Source organism: Mchenga conophoros, linkage group LG14, assembly GCF_057382185.1.
Source record: "Mchenga conophoros isolate Kocher_MC1m ecotype Shallow Benthic linkage group LG14, M_conophoros_male_GT1.1, whole genome shotgun sequence".
Taxonomy (NCBI): Eukaryota; Metazoa; Chordata; class Actinopteri; order Cichliformes; family Cichlidae; genus Mchenga; species Mchenga conophoros.
Genome location: NC_140539.1, coordinates 39,336,350 through 39,351,709, shown reverse-complemented (window position 1 = coordinate 39,351,709; position 15,360 = coordinate 39,336,350). Strand labels below are relative to the sequence as shown.

Below are 15,360 nucleotides of genomic sequence, written 5' to 3'. Positions count from 1 at the left end.
AGAGAGAGCGAACACAAAGCAAGAAGAGTGAAACAGATCATCTGTCTGCACTTTGAATACACTTAAACTCATAATTAATCTTGTTTTCATTGTTGTACTGATCATTTTCACTTAAGAAAACAGACTTTTTAATTCACACCTTCTAGGAGAATACTAACCTTTCATTTACAGTAGCTTGTATCTCAGTGCACACAGGAGTTATTCACAGTATTTGTAGCACAGAAATATAACAGCTCTGCATAGTACTGTTGGTGTGGTAGGCGTACAGTGACTGTGATGTCCTTTGGCCCAGGTTTATGTCAGAAAGGTGTGATGACACATGGAGGAAGGGCGTGGGAGGAAGAAGAGTTACAGAAAAAGCCTGTGCGTGTGTTGAAGTGCTATATTTGTTCATTTGCAAGTCAAAATTCAAACCTTTTCCTCCTGATAAAGAGGCCGAGGCTTTCCAAAGATGTTTGTAGAAAAACCCCTCTCGATGCAGTGAGTCATTGTTGCTCTGCCTGCGTCTGTGGTCTTATCACTGAGTTATCTGAAAGCTGGCGCCTGCATGAAACTGACTTTTTGGAGAGACTTGTGAAGTATCTGAATTTCAGGAGCAGGACCACGCCTCCAAACACGCTCCGGTTCTCACATATATAGGTTCCCCCAATTCTGCAAGCTGTTTGTTCTCATTTATGTGCCCCCCCTTCAATTCTTTAACTTCTATTTAGTGCATTGGGATCTGTCAGGCCCGGGAGCCGCCACTGGTCCCCTTCACCTTTACCTACTAAAACGCTGTCAAACCTCAAATGAGGGGCCAGCGAGTGAAATGTTTAACGCTTGGGAACAAAACCTTATTTCAGTGTGATAAATGTATTCGATTTATTTATATCCAAAGCAGTTTGCATACAAATTGTGGCTCTGGTTCAGGTGAACAATAACATAATGTACATATTTACAGTTTTTTAAACACATGGGTTTTTATGCAGTGGTTTTACGGGTCCAGTTCACCTGAGACCAAATCGGACTGCTTCCTGTAAATGAGCTTGAGAAGAGGCTAGTTTGGACGTTTTAAAGGTACATCAGTGCAGGAGGAGGTCATAAAATGTCAAAACCTCTGAGATATGTTGGCTTGCAGTTTAGCTGTCCATCAGGGATCATTTATATTCACAGACTTAAAGAAGATAGACGATAAATAGTTGCTAAGTGATGAAATTCCTCATCTATTAAAAAATACTTCAGTGTACTGACATGACTTTTCTTAATATTTAGGCCTTTGATAGCAAACAGGAACGTTTCAGTGCAGGTCTCTGAAAAGCCCGACGTGGTACCACCCCGTGTCCTGAAACAGCTGGTCCCAGCAGGCAGCTTTGGCACATAGTTGCAGTTTTTAAAGCTCACATTCATCACAGTCGTTCGTGTGCTAGCTTAAAGCTACAGCACGCTGGTCCTTGTCGTTGGGGTGAGCGATAGCTTCCTTTTGATGGAGCTCTGCGTATCGCTGCTCCTCCTGTCTGCGTTCGCTGCGACCGTTGACACCTCTGTAGTGGCTAGTGCATTCTTGAGGCTCAACCTGGCCCGGAAGGCCTTGCAGAAGATGAAGTAGATGAGCGGGTCCAGGCAAACGTTGAGAACTGACACAAAGACCGCCATTTCCTTCACGTAGAAGAAGACCTGGCTCCACGAACAGTTGCTGGTCTTGGATGTGTAGGCGTAAGGAAGACGAACCAGGTGGTAGGGGACAAAGCAGACGCAGAAGACGCTGACCAGCACCAACATGTTTCTGCGTGATCTGGCGAGCTTCTTGGACCCGATAGACGCAGGCTGCTTCTCCTGTGCCACTGAAAGCTTGCGAGAGGTTTTGTAGTAGAAGAAAACCAGGCAGACGAGGACGGTTACAAAGATGGTGGCCGAGAAGACGTGGATGATTTTGTAAAGCACGTTGAGCTCTTTACTGTGCATCTCATCACAGCTCACTTTTGTTAGTGTTTCATATACCGGCTTTTCTGTTATAAGAGAGACCAGGATGTAGGAGCTCGTCACAGTGATGAGGAAGACCCAGGTTAGGATGGATGTTATCTTAGCACCTCGTACTGTCTGCAGCATGTGATTTCCCAAAGGGTGGACGATCTTCAGGTACCTGCAGGGAGGAGAGAGCTATCAGTGTGTGAGTCAAACCAACTCTTTCACCTCCTGAAAACCAAAGACTAAGCATGTTCATCCAGTGTGGACTCATGTTCTCCCAGCCTGCACTTTCCACCGTGTCTGCAGCCACTGCCTGTTGGATGATTATGCCCCAAAGAAAAGCTTTAACCTATAAGCTTTACGCACAAAGACTTCCTCTTCAGGAAGGCAGGAGGAGAGGGAGCATTTCAATGAAGACAGGAAACCCTTTATTCACAGGGACATGGCTGATGATTGACATTTCAAAGTAGACTGATAACTAGATTCTAGTCTGTTCCCCCAAAATTTGAAAACTACTTCATGTCCAGAGTTGTTTGGACTCACACTGTTACCAGATCCAGATCTGTGTGATTCAAACTGGAGCCGCCTCTTATTAAACTCACTGTGACAGGGATACAGCGCTGTATGGGTTCACTGAGTCTGACAGGGGTGTGAACACGTGATCTACCGTATTTGTCGGACTATAAGGCGCGCTTAAAATCCTTTAATTTTCTCAAAAATTGACAGTATGCCTTATGTATGAATTCTGGTTGTGCTTACTGACCTCGAACAGATTCTATGTGCTACACGGCGCTCAAACATCTGTTGTAGGCAGGAGCCTGGAGGACGTGGAGGAAGCACGAAGAATGAGTTGAGTAAAGTTTGACTTATCTGACTGTTTTGTTTCGCTGAATGCGCCTTATAATCCAGTGCACCTTATGGTCCGAAAAATACGGTAATCTGGCTGTTTCAGCTTTCCTGGGTTTGGGGTTTTCCATTGGTCCGTCTCAGAGTGGGTCTAAAACTTTTCAGGTCCAGCAGTAACAGCCGAGATCGAGTGGAGATGCACCACAGTGGTTTAAGCAAAGTCGACCGTACACAAATGTTAAATGCAGATGCACCGATGGTGGTGTTTCACTACTTAAACGACCCTTTTGATGTGTGTGTGTTTGTGTAATGTGTGCAAACGTGCTGAGTCCGTGATGAACTCTGCTGTTGATTTCATTCTGCTGCTTCAGCTCTGACCACGGAGGCAGAAGTAGCATCGAGACCACATCCTTTGCTTTTCAAACACGTATGACAGTATCCTGCTGATACCTTTGTGCGGCTGCAGAGACAACACGCAGCGTCGCACTGACCGCCCTCAGGTGAACTGACAGCTGCTAGGATCAGGCTCATGTCTACATCTGTACCTGTAATTTCCTCCTGTTTAGCTGAGAAGCCAGATGAACTGTAGCCACATGAGTTCATAAAATACATGGTAGCCCTCCTAAGTGATTCACTGCTCACCTGGTGGATGTTACAAAGTCTTACGATCCACCTGGTGAGCACCGCCCCGCCCAGGATCAGGTTAGGGTTGTATTTTTGGACTCCGGGGTACCTGGAGAGGTAACGCGCAAACGCCACACTGGATTTGAACCCTACTCATGCTGCTGTGACCTAGTTCTCGGGCGATGGCACTAATCGCCGCGGCGCGCCTGCACATCGTGGACTGTTTATGGTTTTTACAAAAAGAATCTGTCATGTATGCAGGTGGCACTCAGCTCGGTGCCATGACCCGAATAAAAGCCAGACAAACGTAACCACGTTCGATTTCCTTGAAATTTAAGTTGACACAGAGTGATGACAATCATCTACCACAAGATAAGAACCCACATCCCATCGGCTGTTGGTGCGCTGAAAATGTTTACAGCAGACACAAACGTGTTACAGCCTCGGCGTCGTCATCTCGCTCAGCTTTGTTTTGGATTGTTGGGGATTTTTTGACTTTTGGCGTCTGTTTTCGTTCCCTCTCTGTTCCCTGTTTTTTGTGGTTTTTTGTAGTTTTCTTTCTGTCCTTTGAGATTGTCTCCACCTGTCCTCTGTTCCCTGCTGGGTCTCATCTGATTATTTAAAGTCCTCTCTTCTCTCTAACGCCTGTTTTTTCCCTGCTTTCGCATGTTTTCCTCAGTTGTGTGCAGTTCTTTGTCGGACCCCTGGAGTGTCCTGATTACGTTCCCACCTGTTAGCAGCGATGAAGCCCATGAACATGATGCTGGCGTACATGTTCAGGTAGAAGGCCGAGGCACCGAAGTTGCAGTAGACCTTGCGGATGATCTCAGACTTAATGTTGGCGTACTTCATAATTCGCAAAGGGAGGCAGAGGCTGATGAGGAAGTCGGCCGCTGCCAGGTTCTTCAGGAAGAGGGTGACGCTGGACACGTGCCGCTGACCCCTGAAGAAGTAAACGTTCAGGGTGAAACCGTTGAGGAACAAACCGACCTGCAGACACGGGAGGGACAGGAAGGAGGTTTGCATCATTTAGTCAAAGTTTAATATTTATTTTCTGCCACATCATGAAGACAGAGAGGACAGCGACTCACTAGAAACACCAGGGTGTAGATCACCATGAAGAAGATGTGGGCTGAGGTGTCCTGGATGTCTTCATAACAGCTGGAGTTACTGTTGTTGTTTCCAGAGGGGTCGAAGGTCGAAGCTGCCATGTTTCCAGGTCTGGAAAGACCAACCCGGGTTAGACGGCGGTTAAAACAGAGACGGTCACCACGGGAACTGCTGAAGGCTAAAAGGGAAGTGGTACAACACATGGTTACCAATCGTGCCTTTTTCAGGAGGCTGCTGCTCTCACGCCACCTGAACAAATGTGATGCTAAATAAGAGGAAGCTTTTAGTAATAACCAAAACAAAAACTTGTGGTGAAAGGCGGCGAAAATCACAGACGGCCAAAGAAACTGGATATTTAAAAACAGCAACAACGCTGATGCAGAGGAAACAGAGGTAACTGGGATTTTTCTAATACAGACCTCCATCCAGACCAGATTCAAACATGTGAACATAAATCACACCGTGAACAGCAAACGGATACAAAGAGAAACTCAAACTATATGCATGCTGAACAGGTGAGGAGAAGCTGACCTGCTGTAATGATATTTCATCATTTAAGCCATATTCACACAGGACAGCTCCTTCCTCCCTGCAGCCGTCAGACTGTACCAACAAACACAGATGTTTACATCTGCGCTGCAACTTGCACTATTTTATCAACCGATTCACACTACAACCAGGGTTTGCCTCTTAACTGTATTTAATTTTATTTTATTTATTAATAAGGGTGCAGGACTCTGTTTTTGGTAACCATCGCCCTCGATGTAAATATGTAAAAACTGTGTATGTTTCTGTCCTGTGTCTTGTGTACTGTTTGTTTGTATTTGTGTCTTTCTGGCTGCTGTGACACCCACATTTCCCCCCAATTAAAGGATGATTCTATTCTATTCTATTCTATTCTATTCTATTCTAACATTGTTTTAATTCCATATTAACGTGCCCACACACGCTTTTTTCTAACATTTGCAGATACTTATGTTAATATTTGACACCAGGTCTTATTTTTGTGCTCAATAGTGATGACATCACTCGACCGCGCCTGTGATTAGAAAGAATGATGCTATGATGCCGTCTGGGGCGGCAACTCTAAGCCACGCACTGTGTGGATGTGGAGAAACGTGCTGTGGTCGTCCCGTAAACTCCTGCGTCACACATCAGCGACGCTCTTTTCACCTCTAAAAGGTCACTGAGGGTTTTTTTATTTACAACATGATTAATGTGACGTTTCTGTTTGACCTGAATCTGATTTTTTACCTTATCATGTTTATTTATATCAAACCATTTTTAAATCCTGTGGAGGTGCGGCTCAGATTCTCACCACAGCCCAAAACAGTCACATCATCAGCAAATGAAAGTCACTTTAGAAAACCTTGTAAATATCATTGATGTGTGTCATAACCCGTGTGGTAAACACAGAGTGGACGTGTTTCCAGAACCACAGATTTGTTTCCTTCGGTGTAATTTCTCATCTCTTCTGTGAGATGTGTTGGCGGTTGCGTTGTACACCTGACACACCTGCACAGTGACACAATGGTCTGTCACTGCAGTTTTTCTGCGCTGCAAACACGGCCTCGTAGCTGTGCAGCAAACAGGACAGCTGACAGCAGCAGCTGCGTTACTGCACTCGTCTCTGTCAAAGTCAGCAACATGTGGCGTGATGATGATCATTAAATCACCTGTGCCTCTCACAGAGCAGCGTGTCTCCTCCTGACGATCACAGCGGCTCAGACTTTCCTCCCGGAGGAGGAGGAGGAGGGCTGTCGGTCTGATCTCCTCATCGATGCGACGATATGTGACCTCACAGAACCGATCGCTCTTATCTTTTCATCGGCCCGTCTCTTCACAGGTCAGAGACGCAGGAAGGATCCTTCTAGACTGCGTTGACCTAGTTACTATCATGAGCTTATCTGACCTCAGATCAGCACCCGTCTGTGCTTTTATTGCACAGTGTTTGTTTCATGTGTTCCACTTTTTTAATGATGTTGTTGTTACTGAAGCGGAAAGATCACTGCATTCACACGATGACGGGCAGGTGTGGGAAGTTTCGTGAACCTAAACAGAAGCCGGCTCATCTTCATAGCCTGACCCCGATCACTGACAGCATCGTAACCAAGGCCTCCTCCTCCACACGTTCCATCTTCTGTCCTTACAGGTCGTTACGTCTGCAAAGCCCCGGCCCGATAAACCAGGACCAACATATGTCAGGGTAAAGCCCAGGAGCCGCCATGAGGCCAGAGGAAGTCCCGCTCTGCCTGCTTCTACTGGCCTTCACCACGGCTCTGAATCCTAAACCTCACACAGTCACGTTTGCTGTGTGGCAGGCAGGAGAGTGGACCCAAATGCAGGACTCACAGGACACAGAGGAACTGAAGGAGGCAGCTTTCACTGCGCTGTGAAAAACTCAAATACAGGAAACAAGAAACAAAGCATAACAACTAGAAGCTGGTAAACCAAGGCCACAGGAAACGAGGACCACGGAGGAAACACACAGGAGACGTACGACACGACAAAGGAGAACACAGCGCTGAAATACACAAGGGAGCAGGAACCGGAAACAGGAGGGAAGCACAGCTGGGACTAATCACACATAATAAGACGAGGGGAAGCAAAGCTAGATACACTGACATGAGACTTTCAAAGTAAAACAGGGAACAAAAGACTATCAAAGACACTGACGAGAGCTGAGACATAGAGACACGATGGTCTGAGGAGACAGAGGGACTCTACGAGGGACACGGGGAAGACAAACAGAAACTGTAACACAAGCAGAACCAAAACCATGAAAAAGAATGAAAGAGAAAATAAATTAACCACAAACCACAAACACTGAGTCAGAACACTCAGGACCATGACACACAAGTCTGATATGAACCTGTGAGGGCTGCAGAGCAAACACCACGGCAACAGGCAGCCCCGTATCATCATCATCATCATCATTATTCTAGAAGAAGGGATGATTGATTTCTCCACAGAGGTCTCCCTCCCTCTCTGAGCAGCTAATATAAAATCAGCTGATGCTGAGGTTTCACTCGTGTGACTGAGAGGACCGGCGGGCCCACACCCCCTCTTAAACTCTGCAGACCTTCACACACTCGAAATCTGAGCTGATGTTTCACGCCTGTTGATGTGGCCGTTCACACCGACTGTGCAATTTTGCAGGAGGAACGTGAAACCAAACTTGAGTCTTCAGAGACGAACAAACACATCTGACCAATCAGGTCACTGCATTTGGCAGCAAATCAAAAGCCCATACTGAGTACAGCAGAAACAGGGAAATAAGCGAGTTTGACCTCAGACAAACGACTGCACGCTGCTCTCAAACTAGTTATCAGTTTCATCGCTCGCTGTCCACAATCGTTTTTTCCACAGTGGGGTTTTTTAGGAAAATGTTCAGCGAGTGTATGTAAGTCGATACGTTTCCATTTGAAGAATTCAGCCTGTAGTCTACGCTCTGACCGAGGCGTTGGCCTCACGGATGTCGATGTGGGCTTCGTGCTGTCGGCCTGTTTATCGCTCTGACTTCACTGCTCTGTTAAACGAGGGCTTTGGGTCCTGTGCGTGGCCCTGAGGGCTGAAACGCTCGTGTCTGTGCGACAGGTCGACGCCGTTTTCTGTTTCTAATCGCACAGGTGACCCTGCAGGACTTTCAAACTAAGGCTGAAACAGCAGACGCCATCATCTGCAGGGTTGCGGCTGTTGTTTTCCTTACAGGTGTTTCCAGTTCAGGTATGTGTGGTCATGTGACGCAGCTGTTGGCAAACATGCAGAACTCGCCCTGTTTGTCCCTCCACGCTAACGTTTGTATTTGAACACACAGTGGCTTTAAAGTAAATGAAACCTCAATCTGTTTGTGATTGTGACTGCAGATATTTCCAGCTCTGACGTTTCTCTCCTGACCAATCAGCTCAGTGCTCTCTCTGCTCTGTTACATCAGCACCGCGAAGCTGCAGCTTGTGGTCACAGCGGCTTAGTTACAACAGTGCGACCCAGTTACAGAGAAACAGCAGCCACCGCTTATCGAAACTTCATGAGAATCTTTTTATTGGAAAAGAAAACATTGTTTAAAAAACTATTTCCAGATGTGACACATCAGCAGCAAAGTTTCACACGCAGAGAGGGTCTATTTTCTCTGGTGAAACCTCGTTCTGATAGTCGACTAATCAGATCATCATCCATTGGAGGTAAAACGTACAGCTTATTGCACCAGCAGCATCTGCTCTTATATAACTATCATTAGCTTACAGCTTTAAGTGTTTAAGGTCTGTGCTAACTAAAAATAAAGACAAGATGATAGTTTATTAAATTTTAATGAAATCTGCAGATTGTTTCGGTGAAGTTTAATAAACTCCTTGCTATCTAAAATCTAACAGGACACCGGAGTAAATTCTGGAGCATCTCACACTTCTGATAATCAGCTGTCTGCTTGACGTTTATTCAGCTGTGTAAAAACTATAACTTTGATCTCAGCCAAACAGATTTACTCAGGAACAAATAAAATACTAAAGAAAGCCAAACAATAACATTTGTAAGTTATCTAAGTGACTCATATATCATGTTTAACCTGAGTAGCGAAAGACGGCGGTGGGTTTGAAAACATTTGCCGGGAGTCCGGTGTTCTCACGGCGCTAGTTAGCCTAGCCCCCGGCTAACTATCGAGCTAGTGGGTAACAGACGTCTCCGAAAACGTCGGAGCGCTTTTGAAAATATGTGGTGTCCTGATAAACTGAGCAGATATTTGAGGTTTACACAGCTACATTCTCGCCTGAAAATATGTTAATCGTTTATTTTGTGACCCAGAAAGAATAATAAGAGTAATATTAAAACTAACTAGCTGCTGCCATTGTTGGAAACTGAGCTGGGCTGCGCTATGAATTCTGGGACACAGCTTCTTCTTCTTTGTGGTTTAACGGCAGCTGGCATCCTTGTACATGCAGTGCTGCCATCTTCTGTTTCAGTCCGTTATTACACTCTTAAATCCTGCTACTTATTCCTGCGTCTTTTGTGATCTTACAAAGCTTCAAACGACGCGTCGACGATTTTGATAGTCGACTAATCGTGGCAGCCCTAGTCACAACGCTGCGTCGCCACCGGTAATGTCTCCCAGAAGACTCACTGACATGTCACTGACAACTAAACCTGTCCTCAAACATCACTGTGGTGTCTGTGTGTGGTTGACAGGGAGGATTTGTGCTTCAGCAGGAATCTACGCCGTACCTGCGTGAATCCGTCTGCACCTCACGAGAGATGCAGGTACACGTTGGGTCGACGCAGCCCGCAGACCATCCACACTCCGCTGCATTTCCAGCTACTTTTTCAACCACAGATTTCAAATGTCAGTGAGAGGTCAACAATCATGGTCTCAATATTAGAAATACTCATCACAGCATCAGTATAAGGACGTCAGCCCATTCCCAGAGGGAGATCAGACTGTCGGTATGGACGTGAGGGAAAAACAACAAAGTGGAAAATCCTGAGGGACAAATGTTTGACCACGAAAATAACCAAGTACAAGACGTCCCAGCGTTTCATGTTTTTGTTGCACATTAAACACCAGCACGAGTAGAAACGGCAACCGTGATGTCGGCCACACTCGGTGCCGAAGTGCAGATCAGGCCCGACAAGCGGACGATGGGAGGAGGTCGAGGGTTGCTGTGGTGACCAGTAAAAAGAGCGTTGCGTCAATCTGCCACAAATTCACATCAACTGGCCTCATCATCAAAGAGCTGCGGTGCAGTCCGCCATATTAGAAGCTTTCAGTGAGCAAACAGCGTGTAGGGTATAAATCACACCCAGACGGCGTGATGCCTCGCATCCACTTACTCCAGCACACGTGTCTCCAGACCGGGGAGGGGGGCGCCAGAGAGCCCTGATGGGACCCTCACAGCCACGGGGACACCTTCTTACTGTGAGGCGACAGCACACAAACGCAGCCAATAACCAATCAGTTACCTCGCAGCTAAAACGCTCACATCCATGGTTCTCATTAATGATGGACAGCAGAGGAAAGCAGATGTTTGGATGTTTGCACCTCTGTGCAGCCTGCAGGCCAGGAACCACTGAACCACATTAAAGATGCCACCTGTGAGACACAAGCTTGTGCGCGCCGCGAGCAGTGAAACTAATACCAACAGGTTCTGTGTAAATATAGCTGCTAATCACAGCGTTTAAAGGCCAGACATGTGACATGTAAGCATATCGGTGAGGTGGGGTAGAAACAGCAGGCTTACCTGCAGCACTGTCCCGTCTGCGCGTCTTCACGGAGAATCTGTGAGAAACCCTTTATGACTTCCTTCTGCACAGTTTATATGAGCAAGGCCAGGCCACACAGAGAGAGGGAGGGCGGTGGAGGAAGCTGGTGGTTGCTGCTGTGCTGACGTCCTGCATGCAGCACCGTTCCTCATTTGCAAGTCAAAAACACACACCTATTTTTACCAGGAAGTTTTCATTTTTCCAGAGAACTTTATTTGAAAGAGCTTTGCTCTGAGCGGGTCTGTTGTGTGCGACACTGATCCTCTGAAAACAACAGCTGCTGGAAACAGACTCAGTCAGACACACAACCCAGAACCAGCAGGTAAACGCGGCTAAAGGTTAACCAGCAAGCTTTAACACAGATCAGAGTCGACTCGTAAATGTCCCGTGACTCACAGTGTTCGTGTTTTCTTATTTTCAATCTGCAAACTTAATTCTGTTTCTATTCGGCTTACACGAGTGTTGAGTGTGAGCTGGGAGTGCCTGTCAGTTATTCAAAGCCGGTTCTGGGTCCAGCACATGTGTCAGAGGAAGCGCGACATGTCGCTGCTTGTTGAAGGTTTCTGGTTTTTAGCAGCAGAGTGAGCGCGTGCTGTGTTTTAAACACACAGCGCTGCGTCATGTGATGCATTCACCTGTTTTAAAGGATTAGGGTTTGGTTTCAGGTCTTGGAGCTTCCTGGAGAACCTGCTGCAGATTCCAGACTGATGGTGTTGCTATGCTGGCCTTCAGCCCAGGAGGATCTGATTAGGAAATGAACTTGATGGCTGAATACCCATAATGCTCCTCCCTGTGAGACATACGAGCTGTGCAAACAGACACTAGTGCAGGACGGTGAAACCACAGAGTGTAGATCAGATTTCTGGTTTTAAATTCTATTAGGAAGTGCTGAAGGCTGGTGCGAGTCCAGAGTTTACATCTGCTTTTGCAGCAGCTTACTGGACTCAGTGTTTTCTCTCTGTATCTAATTACAGACTGGTTCAGATTTCACAGCTGTTTTGGACTCGTATCTGCTTCATCCTGTTTTCAGATTCCCTCAGACTGGTGTGGAACTTTGGGATGGTTTCACATCCTGATTTGGAGCATCTGCGATGACTTGCCACCGTGGCCACACCGGCCCTCTGTATTCCCAGGCTGACTCCAGGGCTCAGTGTGTTTTTGTTTTGTTTTGTTTGTTTGTTTTTCGTTGTTTCCAGTTCATTTGTACTGTTTCCAGTTTAGCCTCACTTTGGCACAGATTTTGGACCAAACTGAAGTGATCGGCAGCAATCTCCCACACCAGCCTATTAACCAACCAAAGACCCAGACAGACTTTTAATTCATTTGAAAGCCTGATGCTTAGCCTCGTCCACCCCAGCTGTAAAACTCAGAAACCAGTCTTACTTGTTATCATCTATCGTCCACCTGGGCCTTACACAGAGTTTCTGTCTGATTTCTCAGACTTTATATCTGATTTAGTTCTCAGCTCAGATAAAATAATTATTGTGGGTGATTAGACTCAATTGGATTTTCTCAAAATGTAAAATCACACTGGAGATCACAGGTGTCGAACTCCAGGCCTCGGGGGCCAGTGTCCTGCAGGTTTTAGATGCGTCCTTGAACCAACACAGCTGATTTAAATGGATAAATGACCTCCTCAACATGTCCTGAAGTTCTCCAGAGGCCTGGCAATGAACTAATCATCTGATTCAGGTGTGCTGACCCAGAGATCTAAAACCTGCAGGACACCGCAGGGACCCCTGATCTAGATCTTGTTTTAACATACGGCAAAGAAACTGAACATTTAACAGTGTTTCCTGAAAACCCTCTCCTGTCTGATCATTTCCTGATAACATTCACCTCCTCACTACGTACGACTCTGGATACTGTAGCTCCTGTGAAAACTAAGGTCTCTAATCAGAAGTACCTGACTCCGTGGTATAATTCTCAAACACGTAGCCTAAATCAGATGACTCGTAATCTGGAGAGGAAATGGCGTGTCACAAATTTAGAGGATCATCATTTAGCCTGGAGAAATAGTTTGCTGCTTTATAAGAAAGCCCTCCGCAAAGCCAGAACATCTTACTATTCATCACTGATTGAAGAAAATAAGAACAACTCTATGTTTGCTGTTATGGTCTACAGGCCTTTTAGGGTCACAGCTTTAAACCTTTACTCAAAAAGCATCTCTAGACCCAGCAGTCTTAGCTAATTATAGGCCAATCTCCAACCTTCCTTTCATATCAAACATCCTTGAAAGAGTAGTTGTCAAACAGCTAACAGATCATCTGCAGAGGTTTATTTGAAGAGTTTCAGTCAGGTTTCAGAGCTCATCACAGCACAGAAACAGCTTTAGTGAAGGTTACAAATGATCTTCTTATGGCCTCTGACAGTGGACTCATCTCTGTGCTTGTCCTGCTAGACCTCAGTGCAGCGTTCGATACTGTCGACCATAATATCCTATTAGAGCGATTAGAACATGCTGTAGGTATTACAGGTACTGCACTGCAGTGGTTTGTATCATATCTATCTAATAGACTCCAGTTTGTGCATGTAAATGGAGAGTCCTCTTCACACACTGAGGTTAATTATGGAGTTCCACAGGGTTCAGTGCTAGGACCAATTCTGTTTACATTATACATGCTTCCCTTAGGCAGCATCATTAGAAGACATAGCATACATTTACACTGCTATGCAGATGACACCCAGCTCTATCTGTCCATGAAGCCAGATAACACACACCAATGAGTTAAACTGCAGGAATGTCTTGGTTTTGTTGTGCTTGTAGTTTTTTCTGGTTTACTCTGTGCTGGGTCGCCTGTTTCCCCTCCTTCCTTCAGCTTGTTGTTAGTTTGTTTCTGGTTTTCACTTTGATCTGTTGCAGCTGACGCATTTAAGTTTGATTTAACGAGTTTAAAGTGCTAAAAATAAAGCTGTGGCCAGCAAGTAGCAACAACTACCCACAGTCTGTAATATTTTTATATTCTACATAGATCTGCTCTGTGAAAGTCTCTCACTGGAGTAGGTGTCACACAATTGGTCGATTTGGTGCAGGAAAAGAGTGAAAGTCTGACTCGGAGAGCCTGGATAAACAGAGGCCGCTGATAACCACCGTCAGCATAGCTGCTGTCTCTGCCTTTGGTCGACTGGGCTAACACAGAGGCAGCCTGGCTGCGTCTGTCCTGCTCTGCAAGCTGGTACCTAATGTCCTTTAATGCACATATTAAACACATATGTAAGACTGCTTTCTTCCATTTGTGCAACATCTCTAAAGTTAGAAATATCCTGTCTCAGAGTGACGCTGAAAAACTAGTTCATGCATTTATTATGAATCCCCCCTTTAGTTACGCTGCAGTAGATCTAGGCTGCTTGTCCTATAGGAGATTCCCATGATGCACTGAGTGTTTCTTGTTTATTCACTTCATTTTTCTACACCTCTCTGCATTGTGTTATCATTAGTTATTATTAATCTCTGTCTCTCTTCCACAGCATGTCTTTATCCTGTCTTCCTTCTCTCACCCCAACCAATCGCAGCAGATGGCCCCGCCCCTCCCTGAGCCTGGTTCTGCCGGAGGTTTCTTCCTGTTAAAAGGGAGTTTTTCCTTCCCACTGTCGCCAAAGTGCTGCTCACAGGGGGTCATATGATTGTTGAGGTGTTCTCTGTATTTGTACTAATATAGGGTCTTTAACTTACAATTTAAAGGCATTAATGAAACTGTTGTTGTGATTTGGCGGTGTATAAATAAAACTGAATTGAATAGTGATAGGTTTGATACCATCAAACAGACGAGGGGGAAGACCAGGTTACTGAGAAGTGCTTATGGGTATAATAATCTGTTCCCACCATCACGTCCACCTTGCTGCCACAATGAATGCCTGGTTTCAGATTAAAAAATGCTGATTTTTTCTCTTTTCCAAAGAAGAGAGGAAAGAGTTTTAAATAGATCTCGTCTTCCGTTCACAGATGGGAGAGCCTGACTGTTACCCTATCAGCCTGATCTCTGCGCAGCACAGAGGGAAATATTCAAACTGCCTCAGGCTGGTTTGTCTCTGCTCTGGAGGGCAAACTGTCAGGACATGTTTTTGGAATAACGATCATGAAGAAATCTTTCTACGGGGATTCTCCCAGACTGAGTCAGGACTCGGTGGGTGCATGTGGAGGCAGCCTAAGATCGGTTGTAGAGGTGCAGCGGAGAAAAGGCTCGCTTTAAGATAAATCTGATTATTAAAGGTAGATTTTCCATCATCGGCTGGCTGTGATCTCTTCACCTGTGCGGTGACAGCGACAGGTCTGGCCTTGCTCTCAGCGTTCACCTTATCTCCCCATCTCTTCCAAGTAATCGGTGGGTGGAGCTGACCCGGTGATTAAGGATGCAGCTCACCTGAGCAGGTCGGGCAGCCCTGCTGAAAGCTTTCACGGGCTCTTCTCCTCTCTGTCATGCTGGCTGGCTAATGGAGCGTTCGGTTTCTCTTTTGATTTTGCACGCACACAATCGCTCTTTGATTCTCTGACGAAGCTCGGCACTGAGCTGGAATCTGTGGGAGGATTCGGTAACGGCAGACAGGGAGGTAGATGTTTGACTTTCAGATGAAGTCATGACCCCTGCC

General features: G+C 45.9%; 1 protein-coding gene across 2 annotated transcripts; it reads right to left on the bottom strand.

Moving 5' to 3' along the window:
- Positions 1–778: 778 nt before the first annotated feature.
- On the bottom strand, positions 779–10,814 carry LOC146560390 (P2Y purinoceptor 14-like). Of its 2 annotated transcripts, XM_085244494.1 has the most exons (4): positions 10,752–10,814; positions 4,506–4,702; positions 4,145–4,404; positions 779–2,119 (listed from the first exon to the last, which is right to left on the bottom strand). In XM_085244494.1, the coding sequence occupies exons 2-4, from the start codon at positions 4,623–4,625 to the stop codon at positions 1,414–1,416; spliced, it is 1,086 nt and encodes a 361-aa protein (XP_085100620.1). In that variant the 5' UTR covers positions 4,626–4,702; positions 10,752–10,814; the 3' UTR covers positions 779–1,413. The 2 variants fall into 2 exon arrangements, with proteins under 2 accessions (XP_085100620.1, XP_085100619.1); XM_085244493.1 differs by lacking the exon at positions 10,752–10,814 and having other exon boundaries at positions 4,506–4,729.
- Between the last annotated feature and the right edge of the window lie 4,546 nt (positions 10,815–15,360).